Here is an 18,267-nt window from a genome sequence, read left to right as displayed (position 1 = left end):
GAAGTCTGCTGATAAACTGTCACTCCAGTCCGTGATGGTTGACTACATGTTTTTGACTGTTGGCGAAGTACCACGATTGCTTTGATTGATATTTTGGAGGCGCTCCGTTGTTGTTCATATCAAGTTTACTTTGATGCTTTCAAATTAATTAGATATTGTAACGGCTGATTCGTATAACGTTGGACGGATCGAAATCAAGTGTAAGGGTTGCGGATGAAATATCGACGTCACTTGTTACCTTAGATGGATTAAATCAGGGTGATGCACTCTCGAATCTACTGTTCAATATAGCGCTCGAGGGAGCGATTAGGAGAGCTGGTGTGCAAAGAAACGGTACCATTATCACAAAATCGCATATGCTCCTGGGATTTGCGGACGATATCGATATTATCGGAATTGATCGCCGTGCCGTGGAAGAGGCTTTTGCGCCTTTTAAGAGGGAGACAGCGAGGATTGGACTCACGATCAATACCAGCAAAACGAAGTACATGGTCGCTGGCAATCAACGTGGGTTCATTAGTGGTGGTGGTAGCGAAATAGTGCTGGATGGTGAAAAATTTGAAGTGGTAGAAGAATTTGTGTATCTTGGAACATTAGTGACGTGCGATAATGATGTTACCCGCGAGGTGAAAAGGCGTATTGCAGTTGCAAATAGGGCTTATTACGGACTTCGTAATCAGCTTAAGTCCCGTAGTCTGCAAACGAAAACAAAACTCGCGCTGTATACTACTCTGATTCTTCCGGTGGCTTTATACGGCCATGAGACATGGACGTTAAAGCAGGCTGATCGGAGAGCTCTCGGAGTGTTTGAGCGTAAGGTGCTGCGGACAATACTCGGCGGTAAACAGGAGAACGGCATCTGGCGGCGTCGTATGAATCATGAATTGTACCAGGTGTATAAAGGGCTGGATATTATTAAGCTTATACAACACGGCAGACTACGGTGGGCTGGTCACGTTGTTCGTATGCCGGAAGAACGTCAAGCGAAGATAATATTTAGTAGAGAACCCGGAAGAGGCCGCAGGCTTCGTGGAAGGCCGCGTAGACGATGGCTTTTTGCAGTTGAAGAGGACCTGAGGGCGCTCAATGTTCAGGGCGACTGGAAGCGATTGGCCCAGGATCGAGTCCAGTGGAGAAGGATACTCCATTCGGCGTAGGTTCACCGAAGAGCTGTAGCCCATCAAGTATCAAGTAAGTAACGCGCCTAAAAAAACTACTCCCTCGCTTATTTTTTTGTCACGAAAAATAAGCGCCAGATAGTCGCCTGAAGAAAAAAAACTACTTTGATATTTTACAATGTTATGAAAACTCATATGTGAATATGTACGTTATGTGGAAGATATTGATTTGGAAAATGTATTGGAGGTAACCACTTTCCCTTCGATGGGACTCGAACCCATGACCCTACAGTACGCTAGACTGGTGCTTTAACCAACTAAGCTACGAAGGACCTCCGTCGGCCTTCCCAACCTAGCGGCTACTGAACGAGCTCGAGATTCCCAAATTGGACGTATAGTCAAATCACTCGATTGACGACCGACTGGCAAATAGCTTACACAACACCACTTGATCAGTACCGTTGCTGATGAAGAATGTGTATAGCCGCCAGACATTCTAAATACTCACGCTCCTCTAATGTGGACGTGTACAATACACATGTGGAAGTATTGGCTTGAGAAATGGATTGCGAGTGATTTGACTATGCGTCCAATTTGGGAATCTCGAGCTCGTTCAGTAGCCGCTAGGTTGCGAAGGCCGACGGAGGTCCTTCGTAGCTTAGTTGGTTAAAGCACCAGTCTAGCGTACTGTAGGGTCATGGGTTCGAGTCCCTTCGAAGGGAAAGTGGTTACCTCCAATACATTTTCCAAATCAATATCTTCCACATAACGTACATATTCACATATGAGTTTTCATAACATTGTAAATTAACGTCCAAGTCGGGTGGTTTAATCCCCGGAAATAGGCAATTACCTTTGATTGAACTGTACTTTGATATTTTTGAAAATTTGGCAGCCACGTGGTGGATTATGGCGATGAATGCTTTGGTAGTACGTGTTTTTTTGTTCTGCGGAGAAATTTTACACATCTATGAGAGCCTTGGAAAATGATCACAAAAGTTGTCATTTTGTTGGTGCTAAGTTCTTACACAGTTCGGGAAACAACAAACGGAATCTCTGGAGAAAATGTTGAGTGACAGGTTGGTTGCCTACGAACGTGTTCTCGGCATGACTTTGAAGGCCAGACCAAGACGTGTTCGTCTTCCAAAGTGTAATAAAAATAAAGATACAGAAGCTCCTACAGGAAGTTAGCGAAGCGAAGTTATGCGTATTTTTGATCCCATTGGACTGGTAACTGTTATTGTTGTCCACGGGAAAGTGCTCGGTCAGCACATCTGGCGTTGGTAGGGGTGATCGGGGCAATATGGGCCACCTAAGAAAATCGTCCCGAAAAGCGCTGAAAAGCTCTAAAAAACATCGTTCAAATGTAGTTGACTTATACTAGAGAATGTTACCTTTCATATTACGTATGCGTAAATGCGTTTGGAAATTGTTGGAGTGCACTTTTGAAAATGTATTGATTTCAATGTGTGTTCCCGACTATACGGGGCAATATGAGCCACCATTTGGGGCAGTATGGGCCCTTCCAAAACCTTTATTTAGGCGAAAAAAGTATCGTAATATGGAAGAATATGATATTCCTACAACAGTTGTGAGTATTCCATACCAAATAAAATGAAAAAACTGCACAACAGCGGACTGAACTGATTTGCCACTCTCCACCGTTTGAACAGCCACATTTCAATTGGTCATTGGTCATTTTTTCTGTTTCTATCGCAGTAATGCGCTGTTGTAATTTTTCCGTAATGAATCTTAAATATATGATAATATTCTTGTATTTGACTACTGAAATTTGAACTTGTTCACATTTTGAGGCCAGATATCTTGTTCTATGCAGGTATGCTCATATTGCCCCGTCTCTATGGTTTTGGGAAAAAAAAAGTTTTATGATAAATTCAGATTTGTATCAATATAAACATGTATGCACAATATTCAATTTTAATATATCTTTTGATTGTGATGTATTTTTGACCTGTATTTTTATCAGTTTTGTGTCAAATCCTTATTTATAAACTTGAAATCTTATAATAATTTTGCCTATGCAGCGAAAATTTGCATTTTCAAGTGTATTTTCATGTTTGAATTGAATTTTAATGCGGTTTTCACGTTGATGCATACGTGGAGCATCCTCTTAAAGATCATATAACTTTTACATGATAAAACTTGTCAAGAAGCTCAAAATGAGGATGGCTCATATTGCCCCGTATGTTCATATTGCCCCTACTGCCCCTACTTGACTTTGGTGCCAACGCGTTCGAACGTTGTCAAACCAAAATTTCGAACCAAATGACACAAAGGTCTGAATACAGCCTCCGACAGTCGATGGTTGGTTCCAAGTTCCAACGTTCCTTATTCAAAACTCCTAGCAATCACCGAATGTACCTGACACAGAGAAAGAACTTCAATCGCTTCATGTGCATCATTTTGAAAGGTTATGAAAATGTGAATGTCTCGTTCGTGCTGTGGCCTACGTCCAGCGAGTCATTGACAACCTTCGCTGTAGATTTGAGAAGTAAGCGCCAAGAAAAACGGACGGCTTAACCGGTACGAAATGCTCCAATCGGAGTGCATTATTTTGAAGCTCATCGAACGCTGTGGAAATGAACTCACTATCCTTAAGAAAAACCAAGAGTTGCGCGGTAGAGAACAGTTAATATTGAGCACAGAGAATGTCAGTAGATCCAAACTTTTTCCACCTTGCTCGCTCCGCACCTTCTTGTGCCCGTCGGAGAACCATTTTCATCGGGTTATTTTTCAACTTTCTGGCTGCAGTCTTCCGATTTTGGCGGTGTGAACGATGGATGGTTCTTCCAACAGCTGATGCATCTCTTGTTCAGGGGCCGTACACTAATTTTTTGCTTAAAAAAACTAATTACATAAATACATAAGCATTTTTTCTGGGTTTTTCAACCCCCCACCCCCCAAGTATGGTTTTTCCCACATAGATATATATTTTTTTATTTATATGGAGCGTAAGAAAATGGCAAACCCCCCCCCCCTCCATAAGTGCTTACGTAATTAGTGTACGACCCTTTATTCACCTTCATGTACCTTCCACCATCTGCACCCCACCATATCTGGTACGCAGCACTTTCCTTTCGAAAACTCCAAGTGCGCGTTGGTTCTCCACGAGCATTGTCCAGGTCTGGCGGAGTCCAAAGTACGTACGATTTCCTACCATGATGCGTCTCCGAATTTTTCTGCAATTATCGTTATTGGCGGAGCTCAAGAATTCTTCAACCACCTGGATTTCATCGCCACCGATATAAGCTCGTGGTGAGTGGCTTGCGTTGTCCTCTCTTGAGTCTTTTCCTATCATGTATTTCGCCTTTAATTTGTTAATGATTAGCTCCCTCTTCAGTCTGATGTAGGATTCCTCCATCTTCTCCAAGTTACGTGCCATACTATCAATGTCATCGACGAAACCATATTATCTGAACGGACCATATTATCTCCATCTCTTTGTGATGGAGAAACATTTATTCTGGTAAACTTGTCCTCTTGGTTTTATATTGTGTGAATCAATCCAACAATTAAATTCAACATCTAATCAGTAATGCACAGTAATCGATAATTACATCAAACCAATTTCAATCGTCTGTTTGCCATGGCTGAACATTCCGCAATGCGAAATAAATTAATTAAATAATAAACGCTGGTGGCAGACAAAAAAAACTGCAAGTAGCAGCTTGCAAAAAAAAAGTTTTTATATTTGCCGCCATCTCCATAAACATAAAGCCAAGTAATTTTGTTGGATATGCTTCGGTAGGTGAACACAACAGTGCGATGATCCGTGTCAATGATTCTATCCGAGCAACCAACTGTTTTGTATCCCCCCTATATGGTTGGGTTAAATTGAACCTAAATCATGATTGTCGCCGCATTAGACATTCCGCATGTTGACAACCAGTCTTCGCGGTCCTTCGTCAGTCAACCCCGTTAGCGGACTGCTGCTCTTTAGTGCAAATTCCGAATCCGATCCGAAACAGCATCGCACTCACGCACCATACTCCAAGACATAAGCACGGTTCGGGTTTGTGTGCTGGTATTTTTTGTAGCAACCGCGGAGCAGGCCGCAATGGTTCACTATAGTATTGTAGTGGCTGGATGTGTGTAATCTCGTAACACCCATATCAAGCATACATCTTGGAAAGAGTTTAGTGAAGTATCTTTGATTACATTACAAAGAAACTTTAGTTTGCTAATTAATGCATAAAATATAATTCTTTTATACTTCAAAGTATTCACTTGGAATTCTTTTCCAAAGCAACCGCTTTAGTATAAGAAATACAATTCTTTTGAAAATTTTAGACTTACAACTTTTTCAAAACTAATACTTCAAATAGAGGGGAAAGTGGAAGAGGAGGGATGTGCCCGTCGGCCCCGTCGGGGAAGAGGGGATTATTTTCATCGTTTGTAGTAATTCTATTTTCCGTCTCTTTCCCGTTCGCGGTGTCTAGTTTTCATTTTGGTTTCCTCCGCGGGCAAACAGCCCGCCCGCCTAGGGCCAATTCTCTTTTACTACTTTCGCACCATTATGATTGAACTTGAACTGCCAGCCAGCAGTCAGTCAGAGTCAGTGCACGGAACAGCTCTTGAGCCATCATCGCCACATAGGGTACGTACAGTCAAATGCGACGGCGATTACCACGATGACGGAGGTGGTTAATTCGCCGGAATGATGTTACCATGTTTCAATCGTTGCATGGGAGATTTATGGGTAAAACGTTGTTCAGTCGAAGGGATAAATGGCTGCCGGGTCGTTGAAGAAAGTATGTTCTCTGTCGCTACTCTTGTGGGATCAATTTCAACATCAAGCCCTACTTAAATGACATTGAATCAAATGTTGTAGACGAGATGATGATTTGAAGCGCTTTTTTGCTTAGGTTTCTTCAAGATGTAAATCGATTATCAAACATTAGAGAGGTTAGACAAAAAGGTTGAGATACTATAGGCAAACTTTAGTTGAAATTCAAATCAGCATGATTTTGATAATATAAAAACGGTTTACGGACACCGGATGGGTTCCTGGTTTTCCGAGGGTATGTTAAAAATGCATTTTTTATTTTGCTTGTCATTTTATGTGACGTTTTATTATTTTCATCATGTTTTTTTTTGCTAGAGAACTTATTTGCCGACAATGCTGGCTGCAGATCAAGAATCCGTCAAGAATACACAGAGATAAAACAATTTCGGTGAAAACGGCCCGGGATCCAGAAACGATGTCACTTTCGCAGAACACCCAGAGCCTGTTATAAATTTGTTAGTGAGCCTTACAGTCCTCGAAATGTATCAAAATGTATCTATATTTTAAAAAAACATTTCGCATTTGACGGTTAAAATAGATTCTTTATTCATCGTCTTGGAAAAACATGTAATTTGATACCCATATAATATGCCTGCTTCCTTAATGGTAGTGTCCACTGCCTTCTTTACACCAGGTACCGTGGAACCATTGAACCAGACATATCTTCTTCTTCTTCAATAGATCCACATTCCAGCTGGAACTCGGCAAGCTTTTCAGCTTAGTAGTCTATATGCATTACAACAGTTAACCTTCTGTCTGTGCTCAAAAAAACTTACGTTGTCTGTGCTCTGGGGTCAAATTGACCCCAAATTAAAATTGCTATAAATTTTTTAATGCTTGGCCAATTTTGGATTTTTGGGGCTGTTTCGAAAGATAATTTAATCATATTTCAGGTCGTTACCAAAAATTGACTATTGGTGGGCGGGTAAATTGCGGGGAGGGGTTTTAGTGAACAAGGGTATAAAACTAGTGATTTTTCATGATTATTTCACTTATATCCGAAAATACTACCCATTTTGAACTGCACCTTTTTTAAAAAGGTTATGCAGGAAGGCATGTGCTCTGGCATGAGGCGTTGATAAGTTTAGAACTCGGCCGCCAGGTGGTGGTATATTTGAATTCATTATTTTGGACTACTTAAGATATTCCGATATATAGAATTCTCCTCAGTGTAAATATTCTTATCGCACAAATTCAAAAATTGGAAGACGTACTCGTTATATTGAGCACCGCTTTGTAGTGCTAGACATCCTGAACAATGTTGCCGAATACAACTTGAGTGTAGGTATGAGGGATCTCAAGCTAAAGCAATATTTCATATATGCAAGAATATTGCAAGTCCGCTAGCGCCGTCTATTTGTAAATTTCCTAATTATTCATTCCGTCACATGACAGTCCATTCCCACCAGACGAACTTTATTAAAGACGTCATCTTTACAAATTTCAAATTTGTGCGATAAGAATATTTACAATGAGGAAAATTCCATGTATCGGAATTACTTGAGTAGTCTAAATTAATGAATTCAAATATACCGCCACCTAGCGACCAAGCTCTAAACTAATCAATGCCTCATATCAAAGCACACGCCTTCCTGCATAACCTTTTTGAAAAGGTGCAGTTCAAAATGGGTAGGATTTTCAGATATAAGTAAAATAAGCATAAAAAAATCACTATTTTTGTACCCTTTTTACGAAAACCCCTCCCCGCGATGTACCCGCCCACCTATAGTCAATCTTTGGTAACATCCTGAAAGATGATTAACTTATCTTTCGAAACAGCACCAAAAATCCAAAATTGGCCAAGCATTAAAAAAGTTATAGCAATTTCAATTTGGGGTCAATTTGACCCCAGAGCACAGACAACGTAAGTTTTTTGAAAATAGTACACTGTAGCGCATATTTTCAAGATTTTTGAAGTGAATTTGCACCTAGGAAACAGATCTCGGCGAGTTTTACCAAACTACCAAAATTAGGAGAATCGGTTGAAAATTAAAAAAATGGCAGCCACTCAAAGTGGCCTGGGGTCATATTGACCCCAGAGCACAGACAAAAGGTTAATATATAGGTTTTCTAGGCCTGCCATTGCATGAATTATTTTGTGTGACAAGCACAACGGAAAACTATGCCCAAGGGTCGTGAATGTTCTCTATCCGGAAACATCCCAGATCGTGACCGAGATTCGAACATCTCAATTCTACGTCTTTGCTCGCAAGACTTACTGGAATCCCAACAAAATGTAGCATAGAACTATTAGTTTCGCTTTGCCCCTATTCACTTGGTACAAAATCTCAAATACAACCTATTTTAGTAATGATGCATCTACCCTCCCTCGTAGCGATTCGTTTTCAGCGGTCACCGCACCGACTCAATGTGATCTTTTGATCGAACCTCCAAATTTTGTAGGTCGTCGACAGCTCGTTTCGCCGCACCGCGAAAAGCGTCAATTGGCCTTTCTTCTGATTTATCTTTGTTCCGCCTAGTGGTAATTTCCTTGGCTTCCACTGCTTCCCATGGCTGCTCAAATTTGCGGCTTGCGCGCTCCAATGACGTCAGTGAATTAGCCCCAATTATCGACGCTCATTATCCAAATTGACTTTCCGAGCGCTTCTCATTCCGAATAGCACCGATTATGCATGGAGGAGGTCAGATCATGCTCTGGTGCAAGTTTCCTCCGTCGAGTTCGAGAGTTCACCTCGCAAATTTTCCAATACAACGCACCATCAGTAATATAATATGTGTTCGTTTGTTTTCTCATTTTCCCCCAGATCACCACATCAGCAACGAAGAAACTCTGGGAAAAAGGCGGCAGCAACGATGTGAAGGTGGCCACCGGAGGGGCCACTGGCCCGTTGGCGCCGCTTCAGCTGCACGGCACCACCGACCATCAGGTGTGGCGTGATTCCACCTGGTCATCGCAGGGCGATGCGATACTGGCCTCGAGACGTATCTTCCCGCACGCGCCCGACACGAATCCGACCGGATCGACAGGAATTTTAAGGTATGGTGGCGTTTATGGTATATTTGTTCATTTTTCCATAAATAATCTTTCCGTTTTGTATCTTTTAGCCCCCGGGATTCCACTGGAGGACTTGGTGTAAAAATGGTAGAATACGTCCTCGGTGGATCTCCAACAAACAAAGAAAGTCCGCTTGCTAGTTTAGAACCTCGATTTAAGGGATTGAAATTTGATGATAATGACAAAGTGAGTAAAATTTTATAATTTCGAATCATATCGTCCTAATCTTTGGCAGATTGGAATAGTGCACAATTTGATCATATTACTGGCGAATGAAGGTTGCAGTAACGTCCAACCCCGTACCGCTTACCGTTTTAAATTAAATTGTTTCTAGAATTTTTGAGATGAGTTTTAAAAATTTCTCCGTATACTTCACCGTACATTTTTTTTTCAAATATCATCTTTCGGATTCTTCTTCTTATTCATGCAGCTTTTATTCGCCAATTAGCCGAATCGAATCGTAAACCAAACATATTCCTTCGAAAATCCAAGGCTAGAGGTTTGCGCCAGTCGGCGACGGCACGCGTTGTCGTAGTTTTCGATTCGGTGTCACGCCGGAAGTAATCTTAACCAATGTCGCTGCATGGATTGGTGTGGCCACTTTTCGCCTTTTTTTTCAAGGAAAAAAAATAATTGGATTTTTCAGGAAATCCTGAATAAATTCCCCACATTATTTTTCAGAAAAATCCAAGTTCCTTCAAGTAATTTTTTTTTTATTTCCCAACATGTTTTTCGAAAAATATTCAAATGCTAGCTATTTAAAGCGGCTTTCTCAAATTAACTGACTGACTTAAATGAAGAAATAATCTTGTTTCAGCAATCGTGCACTATTGCAAAACCTTTTGTTGTTAAAACGGGACAACTGTCCCTTTAGGTGAAAGGCATGTTGAAGATTCAGTCATTTTTCACACGCACTGTTACCGTGACCTGCCCTAATTCCGCGCATTGCCTAATACCGTGGATTTTATCCAAATTGATGAATATAGAGGTACTGTCTGTCATACACATCACATTATTTGGTGAAATACACAAATATATATCAGAAAATGTTAGCAAATTATTATTGTGGGTATTTGTGACGTAAATTAGGCGCTAAAAAATAAATGTGAAAATGTATGGCTCGACCAGCCAAAATTTGCATCCGCTTAGCAAAAGGCTTAAAATTATAGTCATATTTCCAAGTCTTGTAACTTGATTTTTAAATGGTATTTACTTCCCATATCTCATTGAGCCCAGTTTTACAGCTATAAAAAATTAGCTGGGTACTGAAATGGTATTTAAATTTCTTGTTTTTGCATTTTTATTGATCAACACAATTGTCGCGGTATTAGGCCATCTTCTTCGCCAGTAGTGCCTAATACCGTGACTAGGCTATACCGTGAAGTTGATACTCAGAAAAATAAAACGTAACCATGACATTGAATACATAGACCACTAGACAATATCGTATAGGTATTGAAACATTCATATTAAATATCTACGACATTTTATGCGTAGGATTACTAGGGAAGCATCATTCAGATGAATTACATATTGCAATATGTATTATTCCAATACTTCCTCAAAGAGAAACTTCTGTTGGAAGACTTGAAGATGGTATACATCTAATGAACATACAAATCGTCTTTACTATGTCGTTAAGTACATACGGATACAATATTATTTATGCGATATTTACCACAGACTGTAGACGTAAATATTTTTCCTGAGCAGTTTCCTTCAGAAATAAAGATAGAGTATTTTTCATCTGAATTCAAATTCTTCCATTGTCTTCAAATCTACTTAGACACTCGATTCTATCTAAAACCTAAATAAATGTGAAGTAAATTATTTGAAAATTAATAAACGCTTATAAACCGTCAATATTGAGAAATTGCTAACTTTCCAAGGAAATGATTCTTTTCCCAGTAGGTATCTGTGTAAAATAGTAAATTTTTATGACGTTTTTTAGTATGTATGACCTAATAATTTAATTGAAATTTGTATATGATTCAATTATTTACATATTTTATTGTAAATATGCTCTTAAGCTCATCATTTGAGCTTGTTTGATAGGGCACGGTATTAGGCAATTTTCTGCGCGGTATTTGGAATCTTCTTCGGAATGTACGCGGTATTAGGCATATTCATAAGTCAAATGTCGAATACTATTATCTTCATTTTTTATGAGTTGAAGTACAAAACATATTTTTCCCTTCAAATGTATTTAATATTGATTAAAGCGACATAGTTTTCAAGGGTGATTGTTACAAATTGAATTTTATATAGCGAAATTATTGTGGACACGTCCTTAACCCCACGGTAATAGGGCATGTCACGGTAGTTGATTTCACAATTTCTGCTTCTCCTAATATGAATACAAAATTTATGCAAATGTTTCGGATGCATTAAATTGTAATATTATCCTGAGTTGTAGTAACATTGAGTTTTGTAAACTCTTACAAATTTGATTTGTTCGCTCACTGCTTTTTGACTGGGCGTTCGCTAAATGGGCCAAAGCCCAGTTGAAAAGCAGTTATCCGTCAGAGAAACAAAAACAAAGATTCCGCAGCGAGGGGATTTTAAATGATATTTTCTTCTCGTTAACTGGACTGATGTTTTATCCCACACGGACAGATAAATACCCAAATTCGGGTAGTTTTCCCTTTCTTTCCCAGGGTTGTTGTCCAAACTAGAACAAGATGCAAGCAACTCACCGGGGTCGTTCAGCCCAATAACCCAAATTTGAGTAAATTCAATATTCTCAATTTTGAGTCGGTCAATAATAACCAAAAAACAAATCGTGTTAAATTCGACCCCACTGTATTATTTTTAAAAGGAATCCGTTGATTGAAGTTTCATTCAATCATTCTAGTAAACAGTCTCTTTTAAGCTTATTTCTATCGTATGCTTCATCTTTGATGCATCAATGGTCAGTTCGATCCACTTTGATCCCTTTTCAGTCTAACGTCAGATGTTTTGCCAACTGTCTAGACGAACCTTGTGAAAAACTGATCTACTCGTGTCAATCGATATTCTTCACATAAGTCATCCTTCCAAATTCCAATGCCGCAGACAGACCCGTCAGCTTCGTAGAATCAAAATTACTAAGAGAGCTGCTCTCAGACGCTTCTCCATACACGGCTCCTTTTCGTTGCGTGAACACTACGAAAAAGATAAATTCTGCACACAAGATTGCTAGACGCCTCTGTTTCTCAATATCAGCAAAATAAGCAGCTTAACTTGAGGAACAGGCCGAAATCTTTTTGGAGGAACGTAAATGAATGAAGGAAACAGTCTGGACTTCCTACTACAATGACTCTGGACGAGAAAGTGGCCTCAACTTACATTTCAACTAGTACAACTCAACTTACTATTTGCGAGCACCTTTTGCAATGAAGCCATCCCTGACGCCATAATCGCCGAGGTGGGTGATAATCCGAGTAGAAGAAAATAGCAAAAGAATAACAATGTTTACAATTAATACTGTCGCCTCTCCACATCTCGATATTGAAGGAACCATCAAGATAAGGAGAGATCGAGTAATGGAAGGAAAATTGAAATGGGTACTAGATCGAAAAATGCTCGTTGTTATGAAAAACGACAATAAAACAAATGTCATCTCTTGTTTTATTGTGTTTGTTGTTGTCCAAAGATGGTCTAGTACATGGTGACCAGCGGACCGGGAAAACCGGGAGAACCGGGAAAAAACCGGGAATTGAAAATCACCGGGAAAATGTCGGGAAATATGCGGGAAATTTAATAACCACCGGGAAAATTTTTCAAATCTGCGTTTGTCTCCATGTAAAAAACATTATGAGAGAATTGGTAGACTTATTCGCTCATTCCATTCTATTTCAGAGTTTACAATTTTTCGTACATACTGTGAACTCATATAAATTTCTAAAGTAGGTCATGTATTTATGAATTTATAGACCCTAGATACCCCATTCAATCAAAGATCAATCCTCACCAAAGTTGAGTTTCAGACAAAGTATTTAATTACCACTCCGGGTTACTTATACCCGGAATATGAGCTATCAACTTTCATTGCACCGAAATCTCAATCGATTCCTTCTACGTTCTCCAATTTGTCCAAATAAATATATTTGGTATTCCTCCTCTTTTATTTCAAATATTGCAATATTTCCAAAGCCGTTCGTATTCAACAAAAAAAAATCAAATTTTTCTTTCACGATCCTCATGATGCATCAAAGAGTTGTGACGATGGAAATTTGATTCACAGTTACACATTATATTCATATGAGGTTTAGGTTCGGTAAAGAACTTTTTTTTATATTTCATCCGTATTCTTGTTTACGGACGAATTATACTTTCAAACATTAACAAGAATATGGATTTTCGATTAATAGAACATTGTACACATGTTCTTAGAAAACTAGGCTTATCATCAAATTGCCGAATGGTTTGAATAAATACGATACAGAGGAGATGTTTTACGTAAAAAACGTTTTTTTTGCACCTTTGCAGGGTCTTGTTTACAATTCCTTCAAGAAACTTTGGAATCAGATATAAATTTTGCATTAAAATATGTTCACAAGTTGTGAAGCAAATTCAGTCTTGAAAGGCCCTGTTTCTGATAGCGCATTGGTAGACACAAATGAATATAAATTTGAATAATTAATAGAAGTATGCATGAAAAGTTTCCCAAAGCAATCAAAGAATACCTAAGCTTTGTTGCTTTTTTGAAAAAGTCTATATAATTTTATTTAAAATGATTAATACAAATTTGTTACTATATTATCTATATTTTAATTATGTATAAAATATCCAACCAAGATAATTTGAAAAAACTCAAAACTCATGCCCGATTCAAACGAAATTATGTAGATTCGATCAACCGTTTTGATTTGTGTTATTCGTTGCTTAATGCAGGAAATTTATGTTTTTGGCATAGCATATTTGATAATATTAAATATGTGAGAAATAAAGTGCTTATTTGTTAGTTTTAAAAGCCTTTTTGTTGAGTTTTTTTTCTGACAAATGATTGAAATGATAACATTTTGCATGAAAAATTCAACCGGGATGTTTTTCTGCAGAATCGCAATGACTAAATAATTTGTCATGAGCTCATACTTACTTGAATAAAAAAATCAAACTTATAAAGCTAAAAAGCAGTATCACTCTTCTACATTTTAATTGGCAGTTGCAGTATAATTGTTATTATATATTATTTATATGGAAATTCTTTTCTATTTTTAATATTTATAAATCCCATTTTTTTCTAATATATGTATATATATTTTTATATTTATATTTTTTGTATCGGAAATTTTTTTATAATACCGGGAGAAAACCGGGAAATAACCGGGAATTTGAAATTCAAAATCCACTGGCCACAGTAGCACATAACTTATAGGCATCTTTGCCGTGGAATGTGGTCCTTCCATGATTTTGAAACGCTAGTGAACATAGCAGTGGATGTCAAGCTTTACTGAACGTGTGTCCCGTTCTCTGGCACATAGTTGAATCAAACGATGTCATCCTTCGGTTTGATTTGCATATGTCTCGCCTCAGGTTTTGAAACTCTCGGTTGTAGACCCGAATTCTTTCTGCGATGATGCAAATTGGTTTCACACCATTTGATGTGTTCCAGCAACTCGTAAATGTCATGAGTATGAATTGAAAACTTTTCCGAAGATAGTAGTACATACTACTTTCGAAAATAAAAGAGAAGTATTTGCTACAAATTATATCTGTTAAAACTTGGTTTGTTTATGTTTTGTTGTTCACGTTGCAATCGTTCCCTACCATATTTATTGAAAGTTCGATTCAAATAGAGTAAAAAAAGACTAGCATGAGGGAAATTTTGATTCTGGGAAGAATCCCATTCCATCAGTTCGACAATTTAACTCAACTTTTCCCGCAAATTTTCTGACACATTTCCCTGATTTGATACATTCGATTCCCAGTCCCTCCACCAAACCCTTGTCAGTCGCCGGAGGAGCAGCCCAAAACGGTAACGGCAGACACGGCTGCCCGATGGCGACTGACAAATTGTTCTTCTCGGAGGCATTACTCCAACGTACCCGTATAAACGGCAACCGAACAATGCAACGAGCAAATGGATTCATGATATGGAAAATGAACACAGTGGACAATGGATGAGAAGGTCCCCGGCAATGATAACAATAATGAATGTACAATGTTCTGAAAACTCATATGTGAATATGTACATTATGTGGAAGATTTTGATTTGAAAAATGTATTGGAGGTAACCACTTTCCCCTAGATGGGACTCGAACCCACGACCCTCAGTATAATGAATGTAAAAAAAAAGATTCTGTGTGGATTCTGTTCTGCAGAATGCCACAGTAGCGGTTTAGAAACACAGAGTGCCTACCAAATTAGGAAAGGAATAAAAAAATCCCTGATATGACGCTTGCTCTGGTATATGTAATACATTTACGCGTTTTTTAACGTAATTCGTTTTTACGGATCTATGTGTTTTCATTTTGGGATCTGTGTGGGTTTTCTCGCGAATTTTTCTAAAGTTAGCGGTATTTTATTATAGTCAGGGGTACGTGAAAATCGTGAAGAATCGATTATAGTTGAAGTCAGTTTGATTGCGGTTTCTGCAATCTGCTGTTTTGTTACGAGAATGTATTGATTTACAGCGGACGAATGTTCGCATTTGTCGTTCACCGCTTCTCCTCGTGATTCGGTTAAATAATGTTTCGTCAAACATTTTACGTTCACTTTCAAAAATCTATGCCGGTTTTTACGTGGAGAAACGTACCGCGTATACGCGTATACGTATAAATACCGCTTTGGAAACGATTTCAACGAAATCAGTTTTTACGCATCTTCCGATCATTTTAAACATCAGCGTAGGTAAAAAAAATCACGAAAATCTGTGTGGGTTTAAATCCCAAAATTGGGGAAAAACCGTCGCATGGAAACGACCGGCGTGAAAAAACGAGTGAAATGCGACCCCAGCGCATAAACTTTGATAGATATCACTAATCGTATAGCATTATTTTATTTACAGCGGTCATTACAATTCTTAAATACCGTTTACCTTGTAGGCAAATTCAAATCCAGACGATGGAGCTGACTACAAATAATTTGTAGTATTTACTGCTTTAATTCATACCAACTGCCAAACAAGTTCCACAAAAGTAGTATGTTCGAAAAATGTAAAAAGACAGGGTCACCGTCTTCGACCACAGAGTGCGCCTAGCATCTAGCATGAGGCAACGGACAGGACATTTCCACAACACCCAGTGGACCAGTGGAGAACTTTTCGCTTTACGAAAAGTTTTCTCCTTACCGGGGTGGGAATGGAACTAACACTCCACATCACATGCGTCTAGACGATTGACGTCGCTAACCGCACGGTCACGAAGCCCACAAGTAAAGTAGTAAAGTAAACGTGCTTTTATTCATACCGTTTTGCTACAAAAGAAGTAAATACTATATAATTTGTAGTAAAGTGTGGATTACTAATTTTTATTCATCGTAAGAGCGTTATACTGGTTTCAAACAGTGGCGTCTTGTACCATTACTTTTTACATGTTCAACAACAAAAAAATGGAAAAAAATCCTTATTTTTTCACCTCAAACTAGAAATCAAATAATCAGCATCGTTAATGCTGAACAAAATCTATTTATTACATACCTACATTTACATGCAAACATGCGGGCCCTTCTTAGCCGTGCGGTAAGACGCGCGGCTACAAAGCAAGACCATGCTGAGGGTGGCTGGGTTTCGATTCCTGGTGCCGGTCTAGTTTGAAGTGAGGGAATCGCCATGGTTTCAAGGCAATCCTGTTCTGCCTATGATCGCATATTAGTCCCATATGAAAAGATTTGTGGTTGTATACAAGACACGACCGCTCGACGTAAACTACGTATAACCAAATATAGTACACTGAACCAATTATTCCGCTCTATATAGAAGAGAAGGAACTATTCCACCGACCCTACTACCCAGCTTTAGCAGCATCTCCCACTTCGGAGGGAGTAGAGATCCCACTGTCTAGTAGCTGGGCCACCCCATTCATACACCCCAGTTCAACAATTGTTAATACCCTAAAAGTAGGCAATTACCAAGGATTGGAACGCGCTGCATAGGATTTGCATGATGCATAAAAGAACTGAAATTTTCAATAGTTTAGTGTTGAACTCAAAAGTTTCAATAGTACTTGCAAATTGGTGGAAAGTTTATGAATCGATTGATATATAAATCTTTAAAATCCATTGAAAGATTAAGGACCTATTAATGCTACAAATCTTACATGATTTCGTGACGGTCCCCAATTTTGAAATTTTCATTTTACACCCTGTATCCGAGTCTTCCCCTTAGACGTAGTTTACGTCAAAAAATATTGAATGGAGAAAATGAGGAACAAACATCAAGCCAACTTGTCCCATCTTGAAAATGATGGCATATGAGTCCCATACTCATGTGCGGTCATTTTTCATCTGGGACAAACTGGCTTGATATTTTTTTCGACTTTTCCTGAACAAACATTCCCATTTAACAGTTGCATTCGATAATACTATGATGCAAATGACCGTTACATGTGCTAGCATAGGATAGCATAGTTACGGTGTACTTTGTTGATTGGACACTAGTGATATTCATGTTTTTCCTTTGAAATCGCCATCCAGACTGCTGTAAGAAATCAAGGTGCGTGTAGTCCTTGATTTCAATCTTGGACAAAAATCACAAAAACATTATCAATTTTCATTTTTTTAGGAAGGAAAAAAATGAAAATTGATAACAGTGCTTCCGAAGTCATGTACGGACAATTAGACAAACAGACGGTGCAAGTTAGACTAAACATACGACGACAAACAACAAAAATATTTTCCCCTTGAAAAAGACACAATCCCCGTGTCGAAACGTCGGGTAAATAAAAAACTCGTTGTAATAAGTGCAAGACTGAGTAGCCGTTCAATAAATTAAATTAAAACGTACAGTCGATCCATAATCAGTAAATTGTTTTCATATGATTTATATTTAATGCTTCTTTCACGCACAAAATTGTGATACAATTTACGAAACTTTGCCTCAAATTATTTCAGATATAGGTGCAGAGGTACATAACATAGTTTGCTAGCATTCGCTTTTTGATCCTGTGCTGGGATTCCTGCAGCCTGCCTATAATGATTGTCATTTGTTTCCTGTTATTCTTAATGCTAAAAGTCTAACTCCTATTACGGAAGATACAATCTCAATTGCCCTTTCAGACATCTGACGATAAAGATAAAGCTAACTCGCCATTCGAATCGAACGGTTTGAAAAAGGAAGAAGTGAATTCGACCAATGGTGTGGTGATCGTAAATGGAATTGATGACGACAAAGGATTTAAGTAAGT

At 38.6% G+C, this 18,267-nt stretch overlaps 1 protein-coding gene across 6 annotated transcripts in view; it reads left to right on the top strand.

The window, feature by feature from the left end:
- LOC134225474 (maternal protein pumilio) overlaps nt 1-18,267 on the top strand; it is a 432,855-nt gene that overhangs the window by 90,138 nt on the left and 324,450 nt on the right. For 5 of the 6 annotated variants that reach the window (XM_062705574.1, XM_062705572.1, XM_062705573.1 and 2 more), the window contains 3 exons: nt 8,691-8,923; nt 8,992-9,127; nt 18,116-18,261. In XM_062705574.1, coding sequence (XP_062561558.1) covers nt 8,691-8,923; nt 8,992-9,127; nt 18,116-18,261 — 515 coding nt within the window. The remainder of the gene's footprint in view (nt 1-8,690; nt 8,924-8,991; nt 9,128-18,115; nt 18,262-18,267) is intronic. The other variant, XM_062705575.1, reaches the window with a different exon arrangement.

The sequence above is a fragment of the Armigeres subalbatus genome, chromosome 3, assembly GCF_024139115.2.
Source record: "Armigeres subalbatus isolate Guangzhou_Male chromosome 3, GZ_Asu_2, whole genome shotgun sequence".
NCBI classification, from domain to species: Eukaryota; Metazoa; Arthropoda; class Insecta; order Diptera; family Culicidae; genus Armigeres; species Armigeres subalbatus.
This window is presented reverse-complemented; position numbering and strand designations above follow the sequence as displayed.